Here is a 22,943-nt window from a genome sequence, read left to right as displayed (position 1 = left end):
AGCAGATTGGTTAAGTCTTCCGGCCTTTCAGAATGGAATCTGCAGGCTGTTGTATATGTAAGCATTTGTGTATCTGTAATTGGTGTCTGGACAGACAGCATACCTCTTTCTACATGCTGTATGCCTCCAATTAAGATGTATGTAGTACAGGGGCATCTGGGTGACTCAGTGGGTTAAAGCCTCTGCCTTCAGCTCAGGCCATGATCTCGGGGTCCTGGGATCGAGCCCTGCATCAGGCTTTCTGCTCAGTGGGGAGCCTGCTTCTTCTCTCTCTGCCTACCTCTCTGTCTACTTGTGATCTCTGTCAAATAAATAAATAAAATCTTTAAAAAAAAAAAAAAAGATGTAGTACAGTTTCTGTACAAGGCTGCCCAAATGATTGTGTTAAATACCTTGTCACACCCCTGGATTTTAATATGAATCTGTCCATGAGACACAGGAAAAGAAACTTTTGCACCAGTGTCCCAGAAATCCAAAGGATGTGTTTGGGAGGAAATCTGGCTATTTAACAGCTTTCCTGTGACAGTAAAACCAAAATCATGTCTCCCTTGATATACTCAGACAATTTGGATTAACTCTTTGTCTTATTTTAGGTCAGTTTGGATTAGGGAAAGCTATTCGTGGATTTTAAACTAAGACCTCAGTTATGGTGACACCTATGAAGTGGACTTGAAATCATAATCACATTTAACCCTCTGGTTAGGGGGAGATATATAATAATTTTCCGACTGTCATTGGTATGTTCTTGTTTGATAGAACACCAATACTCCCAATATACTTCATAACTCAAGACTTGAATTTCAGAAGGTAAACCTGAAGTTGGTATTTTTTAAATATTAATTTTGTTGATTTAACACAAAACTAATAGTTTATTTATCAAGATTAAATAATATATTAGACAGGAAGTTTCCATTGTGGGTGACAAAAATCCATCTCGCACCAGCTTAAGCAGAATTTATTGGGTTCTATAACTAAAATCCAGGGGCATTTGAATTAAAATGGGCTTTATTTGGAGTCGGAGGGTATTATCAGAACTCTGTTTCCTCCTACCTTTCAACTCTTTCTCTCTTTGTGTTAATGCAAGAGAGCTACAGTACCTCCAGGTTTACTTCCCAGGATCTCAGCAACTGTAGTAAAAAGAGAGCCATTTCTGCCTCCAGAAGCATCAGTATTTAGTCTCCCTGTCAGACTTACCAGTCTCCCTGGTCCTGTAGCTGGGGTGGAATATATGGATTGGCTTGGCATGGACACCAGCCTTACTTCCTCACTCTGAAGCCACACCTAAAACTGGTGGTCTGAAAAAGAGGATGAATAGATCCCCAAAAGACATACCCAGAGATAGTCTTACCTGAAGAGTGGCGTGCCAGAACAAGAGTCTGCTACAACCAATATTTCTGTTTAACATTTATTTTTGAAAGGAAGGGAGGGAGAGCGAGAGAGGGAGCATGAGCAGAGGGAGAGATAAAATCTCAAGTGGCTCTGGACTGAGTGTGGAGCCTGACTGACATGGGTCCCAATCCCAGGACCCTGTAATCATGACCTGAGCTGAAATCAAGAGTTGGCAACCTAACTGACTGCGCCACCCAGGCATCCCTACAGCCAGTATTTCTAAAACACAAATCAGTTCTATTTCAACATCTGAGTCATATATATTGAGTAAGATTAAGCCACAGGGTAGGAAGTATGACTATATAGATAAGGGTATTGTTTTGGATACCAGTTTACAAGGAGTAGTACATCAAAATACCAGTTTTCCCACTGCTGTTGTCTTTTTCTCCATGATCCTATCCAGGATCCCACACTGCTTTCACCTGTATTCTCTGATCATTCTGTCTTCCCTTACAACCTTGACTTTTGAAGAGTACAAATGGTTATTATATAGATTGTGCCTCAGTTTGAATTTGTCTGATGTTTTCTCATTGGGGGAAGAGTAATGTAGAGTAAGGGTGTGCCCCTCTCAGTGCATCATTTCAGGAGGCCCATCATGGTGCCATGTTTCATTACTGGTGATATTGACATTGATGCCTTGGTTAATGGTGTCTACTAGGTTTCTTTACGGTAAATTTATATGTGGGAAGAAACTTGGAGACTCTGCAAATACTATTTTTCATCATACTTCCATGAATTTTACCATATACTGAGGAATTTTGCCTGCAACAATTATTACTTTGGTGTTTACCAAATGATTTTCTGCTTCCATCCTTCCTACTCCATTTATTAATTGAAATTATACTGTATCAAAGAGCTATCTTTCTCTCTTGTTTACTTATTCCATTATTTATTTAGATCAGTATGGATTTCTGAGTATTAATTTTACTGTGTGGGTTCTAATCCATTATTATCATTATTTAGTTGCTCAGATTGTCCCATGTTTGGCAATAGTTAGCTCCTTCAAGTTGAGTCCTTTTGAAATGCTCCCATCATTTTTTGAGTACTTCCTTACTTTCTGGCACCATAAGATATTCCAGAAGAATCTACTTTACCTCCATCAGCCCTGGAATTACTTTGTTTCTCTGAGGAATGGTGGTTCCTCTTATTAGAGAAAAGTATCTAGAAACAAAGAATCTGGTCACTAGGAGTGCTCATTACTAACTGAGGTGTCCTTGCTTCTAGGCCCTGTCAGTGGGCAGAGCGGGAATAATCTACATACATAGATACATGCACCTATGTATGTCTGTAAAAATCATGAATTTTCCCACTGATTCTTATTCGTCTCCAGAAGCTTCCTCCTCATCTCCTTATTTGTGACTTCTTTCTCTGACAGTGAGAAACATGCCTCTTACTATTACAATATCTTTCTTTACCTATTCAGTTCTAGAATACACATAAAATAATTTCAGAACTGCTAATTCATATCTCTGATTTAAAAAAAAATACTAACTACAACATTTGTTTATAGTTCTTTTTGTCTTTAGACTTAAAATAGTCAAAATACCATTTTCCACTTAGGTTAGTTTTCTTCCTTACCCTGCAGTGTGGTTATGTTACTTACATACAGGACTTTCATAACAAGCATTTTGACAACATTTGGCAGCTAATGACCTTCAGTGACCTGATGTGACCAGGAGTCAAGGGATAAATTGGTCCTCACTGGGAAAAAAACCTAGTGGACCATGCAGCTGTTCCCACCATTAGGGCCTTGCAAAGCTAAGTACACTTAGATTGTGGAGTGCTGTATTTATACCTATATTATATTTTTATATATTTTAGGTATATCCCCTAAAGCAGTCTAAAACTGGAGTTTCCAAGTTTATCTGTAAGAGTTTAAAAGTTGGAGGTCACCTGGGTGGCTCCTTCAGTTAAGCATCTGCCTTTAGCTCAGGTCATGATCTTGGGGTCCTGGGCTCCAGCCCTGTGTCAAGCTCCCCCCTGAGCAGGGAGTTTGCTTCTCCTTCTGCCCCTCCCCTGCTCATTCTTGCATGCTCACTCACTCTCGCAAATAAATAAATACAAATCTTCTTTTAAAAAAAAGAAAGTTTTGAAAGTTAGTATTTATTTAATATTATAAAGTATTTAAAGGCATTTATTCAGTCAACAGAAGAAGACTACATAATTTTTAAGTGTAAGTGTTATTTTAATATTTTATATCTATACAGTTCTTTGCATGGCAGTACAGATCATGAAAATGACTGGGCAAGCTGAAACCATGCAAAACAAACTTAATAACTGAGAAAAATTAGGATTTTTTCCATGATTTTTATGTATTTGTCAAAACTTTAAAAATTTCTGTTATACTGAGTTCCTTCAGTATGAAGTGTTTTTCCTTTGTCACTTCCTCGGGGCCATCTTCATCCTTTATTCACAACCACTTTCCTCCTTTATAGATAAGCTTGCCTTCACCAGGTTCCTCTGACTGCACATCTTGAGTCTTTTGAATGGCAACAGGGTCACCATTCCTGCAATCAGTGATTTTTTTCTGTAACTTGACACTCAGTTTGAATTTTACTTTCAGTAATACTGCTTTTTGTTAGGCTAGGTTGCATTTTGATCTTGGCCAGTTTCCTCTTAATTACCCCTTTTTATAAAATGTCACAAGGGTTTATCAGTGAGAGACAAGGAGACAACTACAACTATAAGCTTTGCTGTCTGTGCCTGAACTGAATAACACATGTGCTTCGACTAGTCACCAGCAGACTTTGGAAAGTGACGTGATGGATTATGGATCATGATGGGCATCTGTTTTTATGTAGTGATATGTTGACAGAAGAGCAGCCAGTAACGTTTGTGCTTTCTGCAGTTACAGTTAACATACCACAGTAACTGAAGTCTGTTTCTATGAACCATGCCAGGTGAGGCCTGTCCGTGCTAGAACTCTGAAAGTGTTCGAATGTTTTTCAGCAATTGTATTTCCCCTATTTTATACGATTTGGGAAATTAAGTAAAATATTTTGTCATAAAAATAAATGATATAACATTTTCTTTTAGTCCCTTCTTATCCATCCCCTTCCTCCCCAGGTCTGTTTAGTTTTTTAGGGTAGGACAGGTAGCATTGTTTCTCTGGGACTGTCAGTCTAGAAACCTCAGTACTAAGTTTGGCTTGGTTTAGGGTCAATGAAAGTTTTCATACTAAATCACACTTTTGTTTCTCCTCTTAGATTGATATAGAAATCAATGGTGATGCAGTGGATCTTCACATGAAGTTGGGTGACAATGGGGAAGCTTTCTTTGTGGAGGAGACTGAAGAGGAATATGTAAGTTCTAGTAGGTTACATCCACTCTGCATATCGTATTCAGGCCTCCAGGACCTTTCCCAAAACAGAAATGTTCAGCAGTTTTCATGGTTATAGAGGTGATTGTTACAAGTTAAAAAAGCTTTAGTTTTAGGCTGAAAAACTAAGCTGTGAGGAAGGAGCTTAGAAGAGTGAAGAACTTTTCTCCCCACCAAGTGTCAGGGTACAGAGAACGTGCAGAACATCTTTGCACTTGCTCTTTTTCTGTCATTAATGAGCTTTCTTATTTAGTATCTGGTAGCATTTACACCTTAACTTGAATACATTCAATTCTACCTAAATATTGAAGGCATATCTCTGTAGGCTGTGTTTCGTACAAGTGTGACCTTTAAACTTGGAAAATGTATTTACCATTTTGGTTAGGGTTATTGGATCTCTAACCTTGAATAGTCTTGAAAAGAAATTTAAATTAATTATCCTGTATCTTTTTAAATGATTATTGCATGTTTGGCTTCTTTCAGTAAGATAGTTTGTTCTCTCTCCCAACTGCACCCCACGTATCTACTGATGTGAATGATTGTAAGCTGTTCTTGATGGAGTTATTGTAGATCTTAGATGAGGCTTCATTACAGCTTTTACCATAAAGAATAAAATCTCAGCAAAAATGATAACCTTCAAGTTACTAAAGGTACAGGACTACTTTTGGGGGTTTTGAAGATGAACTTCATGTTGGATGTCGTGAATTGACAAAGAAAAACATCACTAAAAAAATAATAGCAGAATGAGATTATTCATCATTTTTAGAGAGAAGCCAACAATTTAGATACCAATATGTAAAACAGCATTACAAAGCATGATTATAAAAGGGAACCTTTCCAGACCAGTATTTTTTCTAGTACCTTAATTACTTGTTTTACTATTACCTCATTCATGTTTACTTGGTGCAAACAAAATTTTTCCTCATCAGAGACTGAAGCAAAAAGGAGAAGGAAACAGTAAATGAGTTATCACATGAATAAAATATTTTTTATGTGTTCCTTAAAATCATGTGTGTTTCAGAAGAGTGATGGATTAGGTTTTGTATCAATCAACAAGTGAAAGGACTGGGTTACTGATAGTTTGTTACCTGGTTCTTGTGGTCAGCTCTGATGATTCCATTTATAACAATGCTTAGTAAGGTTAACTTGCAGAGTGTCAAGTTGCTACCTTTTTTTTCCTATGCCATGTGTCATCAAATTGTTTAGATTTTTTTTAGAATAGTGTCCTCTTTTTAAAAAAAAAAAAAATAAGGTTGAGAGGATGCCTGGGTGGCTCAGTTGTTAGGCGTCTGGCTTCTGCTCAGGTCATGGTCCTGGGATGGAGCCCTGTGTCAGGGCTCCCTGCTCAGCGGGAAGGCTGCTTCTCCCTCTCCCACTCCCCCTGCTTGTGTTCCCTCTGTTGTTGTGTCTCTGTCAAAAATAAAAAATAATAATAATAAAATAAATCTTTAAAATTAAAGCAAAAGAAGTTGATTCATCCAACAGCATTGGAATTACTACTCAGTGTCACATACTGTGAATATAACGTGCCCCTACTCTCCAGGACTTTACAGTTTTAAAGGGAATAAATGTTACCAAAACCCATCTGTCTTCCATTTATTTACATTTTTGTTTCTCTTAAACTTTGTTCATCTAAACTATATATTGTTAGATCCTTTTCAAGCGTTTTAAACTATATATTGTTAGTTCTAGATCTGTCCCTGTCCTTTTAATAGTTGCCCAGTCATCCACAGTTGGACGCACCACAGTTTAACCATTCTTGTTCTGACAGAGATTTAAGTTGTTTCATCCCCCGCACCCTGCCCCCCACCCCTGCTCCATAAACTGCAAACAGTGCTATAACAGAACTAGGAAATGCCACCAGAGACGAAATGGCTTTTAAAGAAGTACTAGTGAACTTATTTATAACAAGGACCATTGAATTAAAAGGTCCTGGAAGTTGGAGGCCACAGCCTGTCACTTGAGTGCCCTGGGGGCATGCAGAATAATATCCTGTTATCACAGTTCCTCTGTAAGTGTGTGTTGCTGGTGAACACACATTTTACTTGGATAAACAAAATATTGGCTTTGGGATAATATGTCTACCAAAGCTAAATTCAAAAGCTTGATTTAGAACAATTATGGAAATTCATTCATTTTTCAGGACTATTATTTAAAAATTTGAGTATTCTATGTTATTTGAGGTTAATTTATACCTCTATTACATACCTTCCATTTCCCCCATGAAACAAAGGAGTGAAGTCAGTGACTAAGAAGTTAATTTTCTGAACAGCAGACCATTTAATATCATTTATTTGAAATTAAATTATAAGTTGAATTCTTTATTTACTTTTAAAAATTATTTTAGAGAGCACATGCGCAAGTAGGGTCAGCGGAACAGAAGAAGAGGGAAAGAAAATCTCAAGCAGACTCCCCACTCAGAATGGAGTGCAACAGAGTTTTCAATCCCAGGACCCTGAGATCATGACCTCAGCTGAAATCAAGAGTGGGATGCTTAACTGAGTCACCCAGGCCCCCACAAGTTTAATTATTTCTGACTATTGGGCCTTATTTTCTTCTTTTGAATACCTGAAAGGCTATCTTGAATACATTACAATTTTAAAATCTGCTAATTTCATTTGTTAACAGGGTATTGTCTATCTTAACCACCTTTTTACACCCTCATTTAATTTAGCAAACACTAATTTTACTATAGATCCTCACTTCACTTACCTGTCCTGCTGCCACCATCTGAGGGGGTATTCCTGATCCCTGCCTTCTGCTTTATCCTGTTACCGTACTTTGTAAGTTCTTGACAAAGTGCCTTGTACTGTCTCCTTGGAATGCTGCCATTACTTCGAACTTCCCGTTGCAGAGAATTTAATTGGCTGTTCTTTAACTTTAGTTTTCATGGCTTTGTGCTAATTTGGTATATCAGTTCCTTCAAATTCATTCAGTTACACAGACAAAATGAACTATTTGTGCCAGGGTAAAGATCTTTCAGAGTGGAGTGGGCAGTGACTTCATTCAGTGTGACACTCTTAAAACTTGGGGATTGTGTATTCTTTCCACTACTGTGAATTTAGATACACAAAGAGTTGTTACTGTTTTTGATTCATTGTCCACTTTGTCATGGACAATTTTTCTTTCTTCATGTTCTTTTTAAGGAAAAGCTCCCTGCTTACCTTGCCACCTCACCAATTCCTACTGAAGACCAGTTCTTTAAAGATATTGATGCCCCTTTGGAGAAATCTGGTGGAAATGAAAGATCATCTCAGAGTTCAGACATCTCACACATCTTGGAAACAGAAACGGTTTTCACTTCAAGTTCTGTGAAAAAGAAAAAACGAAGGAGAAAGAAATGCAAACAGGACAGTAAGAAGGAAGACCAGACTGCTTCCGCTGCCGCAGAGGATACCGTGGATGTGGAAATGAGCTCTGATGACGACAAGGGGGTCCAGTCAGCAAGGTAGGGCTCTCCCTGCAGGTGCTGGTCATGTGCACATGCTGTGGAAAGAGCTCAGGTCCAGCTGGTTGCTGTTGTTTCTTCCATGGAGCTACAGTGTGAGATTTAGACTTGTTTTTCCTGTGGAATCAGTGGAAGAGGCATTTTTTTTCCTTTCTGCTGTTCTATAAAATTTGCCAACAGACATCCTGCTGTGGTATTAAAATATCGCTTGAAGCAGACTAGGATTGTGTGTCTTTTCCATCTGGTAGGTTTCCAAAAACCCAAATGAATTGTAAGTCACAAGATCTGAATTAGTGACTTGGCCCTTGGGCATCCTTGGGTGTATATCCTTATTCGGCATCTTGGTATCTCATCTGTTTCTGAGAAGTTGAGAGTTGTTGTTTAGAGTTTATCATCAAAACATTCCTAGTAAATTGAAGAGGAAAGGAGGATTTTTGTCATTTTGGCTTTTTTTAAAATGAGAAATCTTGATTACTTCTTCCTTACCAGCTCAGTAGAAGTGCTTAAAATATATGCCAGTTGTTGGGGCGCCTGGGTGGCTCAGTGGGTTAAAGCCTCTGCTTTCGGCTCAGGTCATGATCTCAGGGTCCTGAGATCGAGCCCCGCGTCGGGCTCTCTGCTCAGCGGGGAGCCTGTTTCCTCCTCTCTGTCTCTGCCTGCCTCTCTGCATACTTGTGATTTCTGTCTGTCAAATGAATAAATAAGATCTTTAAAAAATATATATATACGCCAGTTGTCAAGTCAACAGTGCCTAGGGTTTAGAAGGTAATAGTTGGGGGTAGAACATGTATTTTTTTGTTCAAGATTTTGATTTTTAAAAGATTACCTTAGATCTTTTCCACTCAGTGGTTGCTCTGGCTCTAGAAGAGGACCATGTGTGTATCAGCAGGGTGGTTTACTTTATTGATGAGCATTGGACAAGAAGTTGCTGCCCACAAGTGACCCTAAAGTTCTGCCTACAGTTCTTCCAAGATCCACCAGAAAGGACACTGAAGTAATACTTTTGCCACCAAAGTTTATTGATGTGTGTCTTTTATTATAACATAATTGAGCAAAGCTTAGAATTCTTTTTTTTTTTAAGATTTTATTTATTTGAGAGAGAGAGAGCTCAAGTGAGAGGTTGAAAGGATCTGAAGCAGACTCTGCACTGAGCCTAATATGGGGTTTGATCCCATAATCATGAGATCATGACCGAAGCCAAAACCAAGAGTCAGAAGCTTAACTAGGTGAGCCACGTGGGCACCCCAAAACTTAGAATTCTTAAACAATCTGCAGCTTCAATTTAGAAAGTTAAAATATTTCTAAAACATATGCAGAGTTGCCTACTAAATGCACAAGAATCGTTATTCTAAAGATTTTGTACACAAGCATTGTAAATGAATGTATTACAAAAATACTGGCACATGCCTCACTTTTCCAGATCGTGCAAAAGGCTGCATCAGCCAAATCTATCAGAGTCCTGATTTGGTTGGCAGTTAGATTGTCCACTCTCTCTCTAAGCCAGAATCTTACTTGCATGGGAAGTAGGCTTGTCAGAATGCATGTAAATTAGGGTGTTGTAATAATTTTTAGGAGTTTGGTGGCTTGTTTTTTCTTTAGATTACCATGGATCATAGATACTACCACTTGGAGGAACTCTTTCCTAAAATTTCCCTAAAACGAGATCTGCTTCATTATGTAGCCAACAGAAAATTAGGACTTTAAAAAAAGGACAAAATGTGACAGTCATGGGAATTCAGGTCAGATGTATACGGAAATAAATGCTGAGCTGAAAGGTAGAAGACTAGGCCTGTTCTGTTTTTGATTGTGGAACAACAGCTACTTGATCACTCTTGTCTGGGGCTTTGTTTCTTTTTTAATTCTTTTTTAAGATTTATTTATAATTTGGGAGAGTGAGCAGGGAGGGAGGGAAGCAGACTCCCCGCTGAGCACGGAGCCTAGCACAGGGCTCTATCTCAGGATCCTGAGATTATGACCTGAGCCAAAATCAAGAGTCAGACCTTTAACCGACTGACCCACCCAGGCGCTCCTGGGCCTGTTTCTTAATCTGTGAAATAAGAGAATTGAGCTACATGGTTGGTAAGGCCCCTTCCAGCTCAGCATCTAGATTCTAAAATAATTAGGGGGAAGATATTGAGGGTCAAAAGTATTAACAGCATGTTAAACAGGTCGAAGAATCAGAAAAAGAATAGAAAGTCAACTGCTTTTGCAGTTGTGCAAGGTAGGAATTAGGTGGGGTTAGAAAGTTTGCAGCTTTCAGATATTTTATCCTCCTCAGGCCCCTACACTTAGGAAAGAAGTTCTGTGTCCAGAGAAATACCCAAAGTTATTTTATTTTTCTTAAAGATTTTATTTATTTGAGAGAGAACGTGCATATGCAAGCACAAGCTCAGGGGGAGGGGTGTGGAGGGATTTAGGGAGAAGCAGACTCCCCTCTGAGCAGGGAGCCCCACTTTGACTCCAACTTGGGGTTCAGTCCCAGAATCCTGAAATCATGACCTGAGCTGAAGGCAGATGCTTAACCAACTGACACCCAGGCGTCCCCTAAAATTGGTTTTTATTTTATTTTGATAAATAACATTCTGAAATGGGACAAGTGGTAAATTTCCAACTAAAGATGAACAGCTGGGGCCCACAGTGCTTCTGAGGGATGTTTTCAAGGTTATATGGCAAGTTAGTTATATTAACTATGCAAATTCAAGAAAACCAAAGGGTAAATTAATTAAAACCTTATTAGCATTAGTTCATCCTCCTATAGGTCTGAGGTCTCCATGAATCTAAAAAGCATTTATCATGCTTTTGTATCATCATTATATCATCATTGTATCATTCTTAGGTAATTCTTCGCCCAAACAAAAAGAAAAATAAGTTCTGTGTGTTTTTAAGAGTTTTTAGGATATTTTTGACAAGCACTATAGCTCGTTTTCAACTCATAGTCTTGTATTTGTTGTAATATACAGGAGAGTATAGTGAAAGAACAAGGGCTTACTTGTTTTGAATTCAGCCACTTACTAGTTCTTTGATTTATTAAACTTCTCTGGATCCTTGATCAGATAAGGATTGAATGAAATATACATAAAGCCTTAGTTTTCCTCTTCTGGCCTTTGAATGAATTACCTTGAAGAGCTGTAAAAAGGAATTTTGATTCACATCTTCTTTTCGGTTCTTCCCGTTTATCCCATCCTTCAGTAGTGATTGCAGTAGTGTATGGTAGATGGCATGAGTGAATCCCCCTTCTCTTTCCTGTTTTCCTTTTAGTTATTAATCACTTGGCCTTCCTTCTTCATTTGTATCATCTAAACATGTGTCAGTAGATTTGGGGATATTTTTAAGCTGACATAATAATGTAATTGTTCATGACTTTGTTTTTTGCCTTTCACAGAGGATCTTCAAATGCTTCCTTAAAGGAAGATGAATATAAGGAACCTTTGCTCTTTCATTCTGGGGATCACTACCCCTTATCTGATGGAGACTGGTCCCCTTTAGACAAGTAAGTATTTTCAAGATTTCTCAGTTCCTGTCATATGACAGTAATAATATTTCTCTCAGGTAGGAGAACTGAATGCATATGTACTTGTGACATGAATATGTACCTTTCCTCTTACTAATTATTTTGTTCCTAAACTTGATCTGACTTATGCTCACAGCATTGGTTAGTATAGATCTGCATAATCAGCTTAGAATTTGGCCCTCTACAATTCTTAAATTCTAATCTTAAAGTATCAACTATTAACAGTAACTGTGGATAATGTGAAGAAACATGCAGTCACACTTTGTTTTTTGTTCAAATCCAGTTTCTCTTATGTATTATGTTAATTTAACCCATGTCTCTGTGCAGTTCATCTCTTGTAAAATTACCTTTCTCATTGATTTCTTGTGGGAATCAATGGGATAATGCGTATAAAGCGTTTGCAGAGAACCCAGCAAGTCCTCAATAGATACTGGTTGGTGTTTTACTATTATTAAAGAACTCAAATGGAAGATGTAATTGATATTCCCTTCAGTAGAGTCTTTATATTGGCAGGATAAAGTTGATATGTTCAAACTTATATTTCTTTTAATTTGTTGAGCTCAGCAAGACTGAAGTTTGCGGAGTTAAAAGGCATCACATTTCTCTGTCTTGTGTTTACAGTCCCTATTCCCCAGGAGCAGTGTGTCCTAAGAGTGATTCAGAGCTGGAGGTGAAACCTGCTGAGAGTCTGCTCAGATCTGAGTCCCACATGGAGTGGACGTGGGGTGGGTTCCCAGAGTCTACCAAGGTACTAATGTTTTCTTGCCTGTGGAGTATGTCTAGTTGAAAACCTGTGAGGTGTCTCTGTCATTGGGTAAAGTGGGGAGGGGTGATTTCTGAGCTAGTGCCCCTGAATATAAATGATGGTAGTGCCCTCATGTGGTCAGATGAGGAAATCCAAAGTTAACATTTTTCATAACTGCAACAGAAGGAATCCAGCATTATTTCGTGTGTTCTATTTAGTAAATAATGTTGATTGTTAGTTAACATTTTAATAAGAAACATTTAAAAGGTACCGAAAGGAAATTAGAATTTCCACACTTAAATTTTAAATAAGAAATGAACTGTATGAAAGCTTTTTCACTTTTTTTTTTCACTTCTTCACAGATCATAATGAAAGAATTGGAAAGATACATTACTTGAGAGAAAATATTTAGACCCTCTAAGTTTTTTTAATACACATTTTGCTTATATGTGTGATTTGCATTGAGATTTGACTACCCACTTTACACTGTTAACAGAGCCTTGAGGTATAACCCAAGCAGGGCTAAATTTTCACATAGCACACAAGTTTTTCTCCTTGAAAATGAATATTCTTCCTCTTAGCATATAAAACTTGTCCTATTTCCTTAGTCTTCTTTGGTGATTAACTCTTCATAGTATAGCAGTTTGAAATAGAACTTTTTTGTAGATATCATGATACTAAACAAAATGTAGTTATTAGTTTTTCCCACTTCTTAATTATGAAATACCTCACACATTCAAAATCATGTGGTAACTAAATGTGTTGTTACAAATAAAATGCATTCAATTACTTGCATCCAGCTTAAGAAATAGATTTTAACAAACACCTTTGAAGGTGGTTTAACTTTTAAACAACTAAACTTTTTTTAGGTCAGCAAAAGAGAGAGATCTGACCATCATCCTAGGACAGCTACAATTACACCATCAGAAAATACCCATTTTCGGGTAATTCCCAGTGAGGACAACCTCATAAGTGAAGTTGAGAAAGATGCTTCCATGGGAGAAACGGTCTGTACCATAGTGAAACCCAAACCCAGAGCCCTGTGTAAGCAGATAAGCAGTGCAACTTCCGCTGCAGAACTTCTTGAACCTCCCCTGGAGCAGCCTCAGATTTCATCTATGTTAGATGCAGACCACCTTCCTAACCCATCATTGGTGGAGGCCCCCTCGGAATCAAAACCTGCAGTGAAAGTAGACTCACCATCAAAGAAGAAAGGTAATCATTTGTTTGATTTGGCATCAGGTACTATAAATTTAGATAAGTTATTTCTGTATTTCAAATGATACATGATGGCAAACTTTGTATTTATACTCCCCTGACCAGACCTAGCACATACTGTAAGCATTGCTTGTTAAATAGGGCTTCCCCACTGCACTACAGATTCCACTAGAGCAAGACTCTCACTTTCTCCCTGCTCCCTCCCAACTGCTCCCACTCAGTATACCCTTGGGAGGCATTTACTGAAAAAAAATTAATGAGCATGTTCAAATCAGTTAGTCCATAAAATTAACCATTTTATTGACACAGTATGCTAATAAAGTGAAGTGGAATCCCCCAAAGATTATATGTTCAAAAAGAAAAAAATTGGATGAGAGAAAAATGTTTTCACCTGAAACATCTCTAAGGTTAGTTGAGGCCAAATTAATTGTGTTTTTCCAGTAACATGGGAAATATATAAATGTATGCTTAATTTTAGTATGTTTTCTCTTCTTTCATTGATAATTACCCTCTGAAACATAAAAGATTGCGTCTGACTCTTGGCTCAATAGCTCTTTCTCACTTTTGGAATACAGGTTTAATAAGTCAGAACATTCTTACTATTTAAAAATACAAAGTTATCCATTGACAGTTTTTAGTTCAGTAAGAGCCAGAACATACTCTCTGGACACTGGCCTTGAGCCCTATTTTTTAGGGAAATAAAACCTTACCTAAAAATCAAAAATACACTCAAGGTTAAATCATCACAAATTGACCTAATAATGACTACAGGTGTGGACCTTCAGAGTCACTTGGAAATAACTTAGTTAAGAGAAAGACAAATGTATGATTTCAGTTGTATGTTGAATTTAAGAAACAGATGAATGTAGGGGAAGGGAAGGAAAAAGTATGAAACAGAGAGGGAGACAAACCATAAGAGGCTCTTAACTATAGGAAATAGTGTTACTGGAGGGGAATTGGGGTGGGGGGTAATCGGGTAACTGGGTGATCGGCATTAAGGAGAACACTTGATGGAATGAGCACTGGGTATTATATGCAATTGGTGAATCATTAAATTCTACCTGTGAAACTAATAAATGCACTGTATGTTAATTACATTGAATTTAAATTAAAAAAAAAAAAACATTTAAAATAATTTGGCAAGGGTATTTATGGCCAAATGTGATCATCCAGCTGATGATCCAGCTTAACTTGGTACCTGCCCTTTCATAGCTCAGCAACCAAAGGCCCATAATCATATGTTCTACTCTAAGAACTGGTAAGGAGGAAAATCCAGTTTTCAGGGTGAATGTTTTGTTTTGGTCTGAAAATAATGACCCCCATTCCTACCACATGGTGACCCCTAGGAGGAAATAATGACCCCTATTCTTAGCACATTGTGTGGAACTAACAGATAGGAACACCAAGTGGTTTCTACCATTCATTTGGCCTCATTTTTTCTCCTCCTAGCTTTTAAAAAAATTTTTTTAAAGATTTTATTTATTTATTTGACAGATCACAAGTAGGCAGAGAAGCAGGCAGAGTTCCCATGCAGGGCTGGATCCCAGGACCCTGAGATCATGACCTGAGCCAAAGGCAGAGAGACTTAACCTCCTGAGCCACCCCAGCGCCCCTCCCCCCAGCTTGTTATCAGAAAGTTTTATACATACTTGCTTTCTTCCTCTCTTTCTCCACTCAGTTTTTTTATTGTTTCAAACCATTTGAAAAACTTGCAAGCATTGTGACATTTCACCTTTAAACACTGTAGCATATACCTTCAAAGAATAAGAACACTATCTGCATAACCACAGGACCATTGTCATGTGTTCATATTTCCCCAAATGTTCCAAGGAAACCTTTTTAGCTGTTTTTTTTTTCCAAACCAAGATCTCATCAAAGTTCACATGTTGCATGTGGTTCTTGTGTTTAACCTTTTTTTATTTAGAATAGCCCTGCCCACACACATACTCCCTCACTCCTATACATACACCACTGCACCTCTTTCCCCCTCTGCACCGGTGATACTGATCTTTTCAAGAGCCCATCCAATCCTTTTCTATGCTTTCTCACATTCTGGATGTATCTGATAGTTTTTTCCCAAGGTGACATCCCCATATTTCTTTAAACTGGAAGTTGGCTCTAGAACAACACTGCCCAATAGAAATGCAAAGTGAGCTATATATGCTATTTTAAATCTTCTCGCATTAAAAAAAAAAAAAAGTGAAATTAAGTTTAGGTGAAATTAATCAATATATTCTGAGCTAGTAAGTCCAAACTATAATTTTAACATGTAATCAATATAAAAATTGAGATATTTTACATTTTTTATAGTAAGTCTTAGAAATCTGGTGTGTTTTACACTTTTTACCACATTTTACACAGCTGTCTTAGACTAGGACAGTGGTGATTTGTTATAGTGAGTGGGCAGTACAGGTCTAGAGGCTTAATTAGATTTGGGTTAAACATTGTTTATTTTTTGAGTTGAAGATTACCTCTAGGATATATTGAGTACTTTACCTAGTATCTCATTTTTTCTCCCCCTAGCTTTTAAAATTTTTTAATATTTATATATTTATGTTACATATATATTTATATGACCACTTGTTTAAGGTGTTGTCTGCCAGATTTATCCATTGTAAAGGATTTTTGTCCTTTTGCAATCAGAAGGTAATGCTTGGTGATACTTTGGCACCTTATGACTCCCCTGTTTATAGCAAACCTTCCCTCACAGTTTTAAAATAATGACCTCTTTCTCAGTGCCAGTGATTTCATCAGATTTGGTCATGCCTATTCATATTCTAAGAAGACTTTATCATGAAATCTAAATGATTCAGGGGCTAAGATTATTCATCTAAAAGCATATGAAAGAAGTTAGCTTGTGTTTATTGTACAACTGTTCTGTGTAGAACACCGAATTTCTCTTTCATTGACATGGATGCCTGAGAACCAACACAGTGGAAAGGTTAATTGAAACCTTTAAAAATTAAGTGGGTAGAAGAAGAATCAATGAAACAAGATGGAATTGGGAGGGAGACAAACCATAAGTAACTCTTAATCTCACAAAACAAACTGAGGGTTGCTGGGGGGAGGGGGGTTGGGAGAAGGGGGTGGGATTATGGACATTGGGGAGGGTATGTGCTTTGGTGAGTGCTGTGAAGTGTGTAAACCTGGTGATTCACAGACCTGTACCCCTAGGGATAAAAATATATGTTTATAAAAAATAAAAAATTTAAAAAATTAAAATAAAATTTAATTTAATTTTTTAAAAATTGTAATAAATAAATAAATAAATAAAAATAAAATGCAGTTGAGACACCTGCGTGGCTCAGTCGGTTAGGTATCTGCCTTCTGCTCTGGTCATGGTCCTGGAGTCCTGGGATTGAGCCCCGCATCAGGCTCCTTGCTGAGCAAGGGAGTCTGCTTCTCCTTCTCCTTCTCCTTCTTCTCCTGCTCCCTTTCTCTTGCTCATTCTCTCTGTCAAAGAAAATCTTTAAAAATAAAATACAGTTTGAGTCATAGTTGGTCTTAATTGTTTGTAAAAACCGTTGTTTTCTTAAAGAGTTGTAAATGAAGAATAGCTTAGCTTAAGTTCTTACTTTTGATGCATTTTTCTTATAAAAATAGGTGTCCACAAGAGAAGCCAGCACCAGGGACCTGATGATATTTACCTGGATGACTTAAAGGCTTTAGAACCTGAAGTTGCAGCCCTCTATTTCCCTAAGAGGTAGTGTATTTTTTAGATATTTAAGGGTGACTAGCTGTGAAATACAGTGGCTATTTCTAAATCAAAACATTCTGTGAAAATGGAGCAAGGTTATGGTGATCTTTAGCTAAGTTGGATGATTGCTTCAGATTTTGGGAAATTCAGAAATTGTGTGTTGTTTGGACTATAGTGATTTGAAACTAATAATTTATCTCTTTACCTATTATATTTTACCTATTACCTACTTATAAAGAAATTTTCAGTGTAACAAGAAGAGGTATACTGGTTAAACCTATGTAACGATTTACCAATGGTTATGACTTCACATTAGCAAATCTTACAGTCATTAATGCAATAAAAGTTCATCAGCATATTCCATTTATTATGTTTTAAAGGTAATATATCTTTATTCAAACACAGTTTACAAAGAATGCCTTCACTCCTTCAGTGAGTCTGAGTTCCCAGGTGAACTTTGGCTGGGCCCAGTGAGACACCATTCCAGCTGGTGTGAGCCCCACATTTTCCCTAGAGCTCTCACCATTTGTCACCACCCACCTCACAGTTTTCCACTTTGAATACCTTTAAAACCTCAGATACAGTGTATTGTACTGTTCTCCTAAGTTCATTTCTATCCGTAGGGAAATTCCATTATAAGACTCTGATTACAAAAATCAATTTACTTTTTCTCATGGAAGGTATAGTTTGAAAATACTGAGTTATAGGTACACATAATTAAGTACTTAGAAATAAATTATTGAAAAACATTTTAAGTTTTTATTTAAAATGGAAAGATGGGGTTGATATGTTTAAATTTTTTTATAGATATTTTTGGAAAGTCCTTAAAATTCTTTCCTAGTTCTCTGCCCTAAATTTGTCTTAAAATATGTTCTTCACATGAAGTAGTAGTTGGGTTTTTTAAGGTGAAAGAACTAGAAGTGCTCCATGTTGTTTTAATAGGAAAGTTAAAATGTAAGCTTAGAATTACCACTTTCTTTCAGATTACACAGTCCTTATTTATTGATATTCCAAGGATTGATATTTTTAGTTTCCCTTTTAAAAAATGGGGAGAAACTGATTGATTAAAAAATGAGAGTGAAATGCAATGAAACCTTACTATGCTGTATTATAATTTAACTGCCTGAGGTCATTGCCCATTCACCAAGTTAGCCTATTTCTGAGACATTTCATAAATACTTATCCCCATTTGTTTTGTTAATTGTCATGATCCATGTCCTCTTGATTAAGTATCCAGTATTTGTAATTATAGCTAAACATTAATGTAAGTCACACTGCTCTTGTAGATTTGGCAACATGTTGAGTCAGATGGCATCCTCCATGTATTTAGAGGGTTACATTGGTTAGGATAACACCAGCTGCTCTGATAAAACACTGGACCTCAGTGGCTTACCACAATAGAAGTTTTTTTCTTGCTCATGTATTCCAGTGCTGATGTTTGGTGCCAGGCGCCTTACTCCCAGGGATTCAGGACACAGCTTTTCTTCCATCTTGAGGCTCCACCATTCCCTTAGGGCCTCCACAGGGAAAAGAGAAAGACTCACACAGGGGAGTTTTCAGGAGCCAGGCTTGGGAGGAGCACAGCACACCCCTTCTGTCCACATCTTAAAACTCGGTCATATAGTCACTTGGCCACATCTGACTATAAGGGGACCTAGCCATGGGCCCAGGAGAAAGCAGGACCCTATTTGTTTTTTACCCAGGGGTCAGCCTCGCTCTCTGATGCCAGCATACTAGGTTTTGCTGCTTTACATCAGCTTTGACTTTTTCACCATTTCCAATGAGAAGAACATTCTGTTGATCTAACTAATCTCAATATTGTAGACTGGGTATGCATTGCTATTAAGAAAGAAAATTTCCAGAAACCTGAATCTGGGTTGTTGGTTCATATGTAAAACATAATAGCTTTGGAAACTGCTTTCTGTTTATGACCTATCCATACTTTGCTGCCAGCTACTACTCAAATTTGAGGGGTTTTTTTTAGATCATAAAGCTTCATTGGATCACATACATTAAGTATATTGGCTTTTTGAATAAAATAAAATAATTTGAAACTTTTAGAACAGCTTTTCAGTGTGACATTAAATGTCCATTCAAAGAGTGTGGAGCAGTAAGCATTCATGCATAAGAAACTTAAGGTACCATTTCCTTATCCTTTTCATTCAGATTTATACCTCATTACAAAGTTTCCCTCAGGATCATCTTCTAAAACCTGGCTTCCATGCCTTTACCATCTAGAAAAATGAATTAACTTCACCTTTAGTCCTGAACCTCTCTAGTGTAAGAATAGTTTGTTTATAGTTTATTTCTCAAAATCTTTGTTTCAGGGTGGGTCTACGCTCTTGAGAATTTTCTCTTGCTTAATTTCTTTGTTTTGCGAAATAACAGATGAATTTAGAAAAACCTAGACAGCTCTGAACTATAGTAATTTTCTACAGGATGTGTATAGTACCACCACTTTTTCTAGGAAGTTAGGATCAAAGGTTTCCAAACATCAGATTTTTCTTAATTACGCTGTCATTTTCATCATGGAAATGTAAATAAATGGTTATAACTCTTTTACTCCTTTAATTAAAATCAGAAAGCCTGTAGTTGAAAAGTTTGTCTTACTGGGAGTGACTGTAGTGATTTTTGTGACCTATTTACTGTATTCACTGTTAATTCCTCAGCAGTGCGATTAGGTTATTTTTAAACGTCATTTATGATATGATCCTAAACTCTACCTAAGAAAAGCTTTGTCCAGAGGTCAGTCTGTTCCTTTTTTTAATGGGATAAATTACTTGGTTCAGGCCCCCAGAAAACCATGTAGTGAGCTAGGAATATAAGAAGTTGCAATAAGGCAGATCCTTTTCTCCCCATCTGCTGCCCACAGTGAATCGGACCCTGGCTCCCGGCAGTGGCCTGAGTCTGACACGCTCTCCGGCTCCCAGTCCCCACAGTCTGTGGGAAGTGCGGCTGCAGATAGCGGCACCGAGTGCCTTTCTGATTCTGCCATGGACTTGCCTGATGTCACCCTCTCTCTTTGTGGGGGTCTCAGTGAGAACGGAGAGATTTCCAAAGGTATGTCAAGCAGTTATGCCTTGTCTTCACTGGAGAAAGCAGCCTGGTCATCACATGATAGAAACCTGCTGGTTAGCCACTCAGGATATTAAATTCTTTAATGACCTTGTGCAAGTAACAAGTATCTCCCTTTATTGTCATATCTTCAGCCCCTCCTTTAAGGTACCTCGTATGGATTGACCTTAAAAATAAATGGCTTGGGTGAGTTGACAGTACCTTGGCAGGTGCTCATTTCACTTGAAGAGGGAGAATTCTCAGACTGCCCTCTCTACGAAGCGGCAAGGGTCAGCTCAGGCTGTGTCTATTTTCTCATCTGTGAAGTTGAAATGTGTGTGGACCGGGGCCCAGCTGCCCTGGAAATCGCTGGACTTGAGACATGAGAGTAGGGCCTGAAGTTGTGGAAAATTAATTGTCTGTTGAGGAAATAGTCTTTCCAATAAAAAGTAGAAGGAATTATTTTCTATCTTAGTCTTGAGACTTGGCCCTGGAAAGTACATTTACTCCAGAGAAAGGAAGAATCTTCAGCAGAGCCAATTCAGGTGACTCGGGGTAGGTCAGGCAGTTGTGTGTGTCTTTCCCAAGTTCTTTGGCCTCTCTGGCTTTACCTTCCTTTGTAACCTAAATTCTTCATATTTTCTCAGTTTGGCTCGTGGCCCCTGATTGATTTTCCTCTAAGGAAAGATTTTCCTTCCAGGACTAGTAGTATGATCTTTTGTCTTCTCTGCCCCTCGGAGCACCTGAAGTCCTGTGTTTGGGAAACTGGGTACCCTGAGCATTACAGTTGTGCTTTGCTGAATCTTTTTCTTTTTGAAGGTCACAGGGTGCTTATTATGCCTCTTTCTTCTCCATCTCTTAACTCTTGTTTGTTTTATTATTTGCAAGAAATTAAGAGTCCGTTACCAGTAATTCTTAGGCCCTATAAGCCTTCACTTTAAAAATTATAGGTAGGGGGTAGAATGGAAAATACACAGTTATACAGACTATAGAATTTACATTTTTAAAAAATCTGGGTAACTTAGGTAGAATTTGTTATTGGAGGAGGCAGAAATGGCAAGTAAAGGTAATTAATATACACATCACCAGGAAGAACAATCCTGGTGAGAAATTCTCTGTTAGCTTATATCTACTAGAGTGTGGGTTTAGGAACAGAGCACACAAATTCATGCAGAATCTTCATTTATTTATCAAGAACTTGGGATTCATTCCTTGACAGACCCTAAACCAAATTCTGGTGTGTTTTTTAGGTTTTTTTTCCTCCAAGCAATTGTAAAATGTTTTGTTTTTTTAATGTAACATGCACTTAATACCGTAAGAGTCCCATGAATATTCCCTAGTTTCACAGTTGCTTCCCAGTAAAGTTTGTTGTCTGTGCTAAGAATGAAACTGCAGTTTTTATTAGTTCTAGAGTGTGTGTGCACACACGTGTATCTGTGTCTTCCTTTCTCTTGCCACATCTGTAATTTATTTTTCTAAAAGTCTCTGGCGTATCCTTCCTGAGTTTTTTGGTTGTTGTTGTGGGTTTTTTTTTTTTTTTTTTTTTTTTTGTTTGTTTGTTTTTGAGCAAGTAGTGTGGAAGAGGAGAAGGACAGAAAAAGGAAGTGTTCTTTCTTGCGCTGGATTAAAAAAGTGTCTGATATTTTGCTTTTGACGAATGTTAAAAGAGTTTTTGGTTTTTTTTAAAGGACTCATTTTATCCCTCATTTTATGCTATAGTTCCTTCAGTGTAGAGTATTGTGATAATCTCATTTAGGAATTTATGTAATCTCTAACAAAGGGTCATTACTATTTTACATTGCAGAAAAATTCATGGAGCATATAATTACTTATCACGAATTTGCAGAAAATCCTGGGCTTATAGACAATCCTAACCTTGTAATACGGATCTATAACCGGTAAATACTCCTGCTTTTGTAATTATTAAATAGTTTTGCAGAGTTTGGTTTTTTTCAAAGTGCTCTTTTTAACTGTTACAGTTTTCTTGTCATAAAATGTCATATAAATGAACTAGTGGACAGTGATTTTAAAGTGAAAGAGAAGCCTCAGCCTTAGTTTTCAGTGAAGCATCAAAATGTTATTGTCATAGATATTTAAGTGCATCTCACTGAAAACAATAAGGAATTTTATGTCTTATGCCTTTCCTCTTTTCTCTCTCCTTTCCTCTCTTCCCCTTCCTGTACTCTCACTCTTTCCCTTCTCTGTGTAATGGTTTTGCACAATTTTATTTCACACAGTTATTATAACTGGGCTTTGGCTGCTCCCATGATTCTTAGCTTGCAAGTATTCCAGAAGAGTCTGCCAAAGGTGAGATGATCCATTTCTTTTCATTTTTGAAAGTATCTACAGTGCATGATATTTAGAAACATCGATATGTGCACATTTCTAAACTGGGTACTATGGTAAAAGTTTTGTTTAAAATTAATTTAATATTAGAGAAGATCCAAAGAGTTCTGTGTGCCCACCCAAATTATCTCATGCCCAAAATCTAGGAAATTTGCTGGGCTGCCATATCTTTGTCATTTTTATTAGATATTTATACTGGTTTCTGACTGGGTATAA

General features: G+C 37.5%; 1 protein-coding gene across 3 annotated transcripts in view; it reads left to right on the top strand.

The window, feature by feature from the left end:
- LPIN2 (lipin 2) overlaps positions 1-22,943 on the top strand; it is an 84,675-nt gene that overhangs the window by 51,092 nt on the left and 10,640 nt on the right. For all 3 annotated transcript variants that reach the window (XM_059140777.1, XM_059140778.1, XM_059140776.1), the window contains exons 3-11: positions 4,596-4,691; positions 7,855-8,156; positions 11,539-11,646; positions 12,289-12,415; positions 13,282-13,627; positions 17,234-17,333; positions 20,200-20,387; positions 22,186-22,279; positions 22,619-22,688. In XM_059140777.1, coding sequence (XP_058996760.1) covers positions 4,596-4,691; positions 7,855-8,156; positions 11,539-11,646; positions 12,289-12,415; positions 13,282-13,627; positions 17,234-17,333; positions 20,200-20,387; positions 22,186-22,279; positions 22,619-22,688 — 1,431 coding nt within the window. The remainder of the gene's footprint in view (positions 1-4,595; positions 4,692-7,854; positions 8,157-11,538; positions 11,647-12,288; positions 12,416-13,281; positions 13,628-17,233; positions 17,334-20,199; positions 20,388-22,185; positions 22,280-22,618; positions 22,689-22,943) is intronic.

This window comes from Mustela lutreola, chromosome 11, assembly GCF_030435805.1.
Source record: "Mustela lutreola isolate mMusLut2 chromosome 11, mMusLut2.pri, whole genome shotgun sequence".
NCBI classification, from domain to species: domain Eukaryota; kingdom Metazoa; phylum Chordata; class Mammalia; order Carnivora; family Mustelidae; genus Mustela; species Mustela lutreola.
The sequence above is the reverse complement of the archived record's forward strand: the minus strand, read 5'-3'. Positions and strand labels throughout refer to the sequence as shown.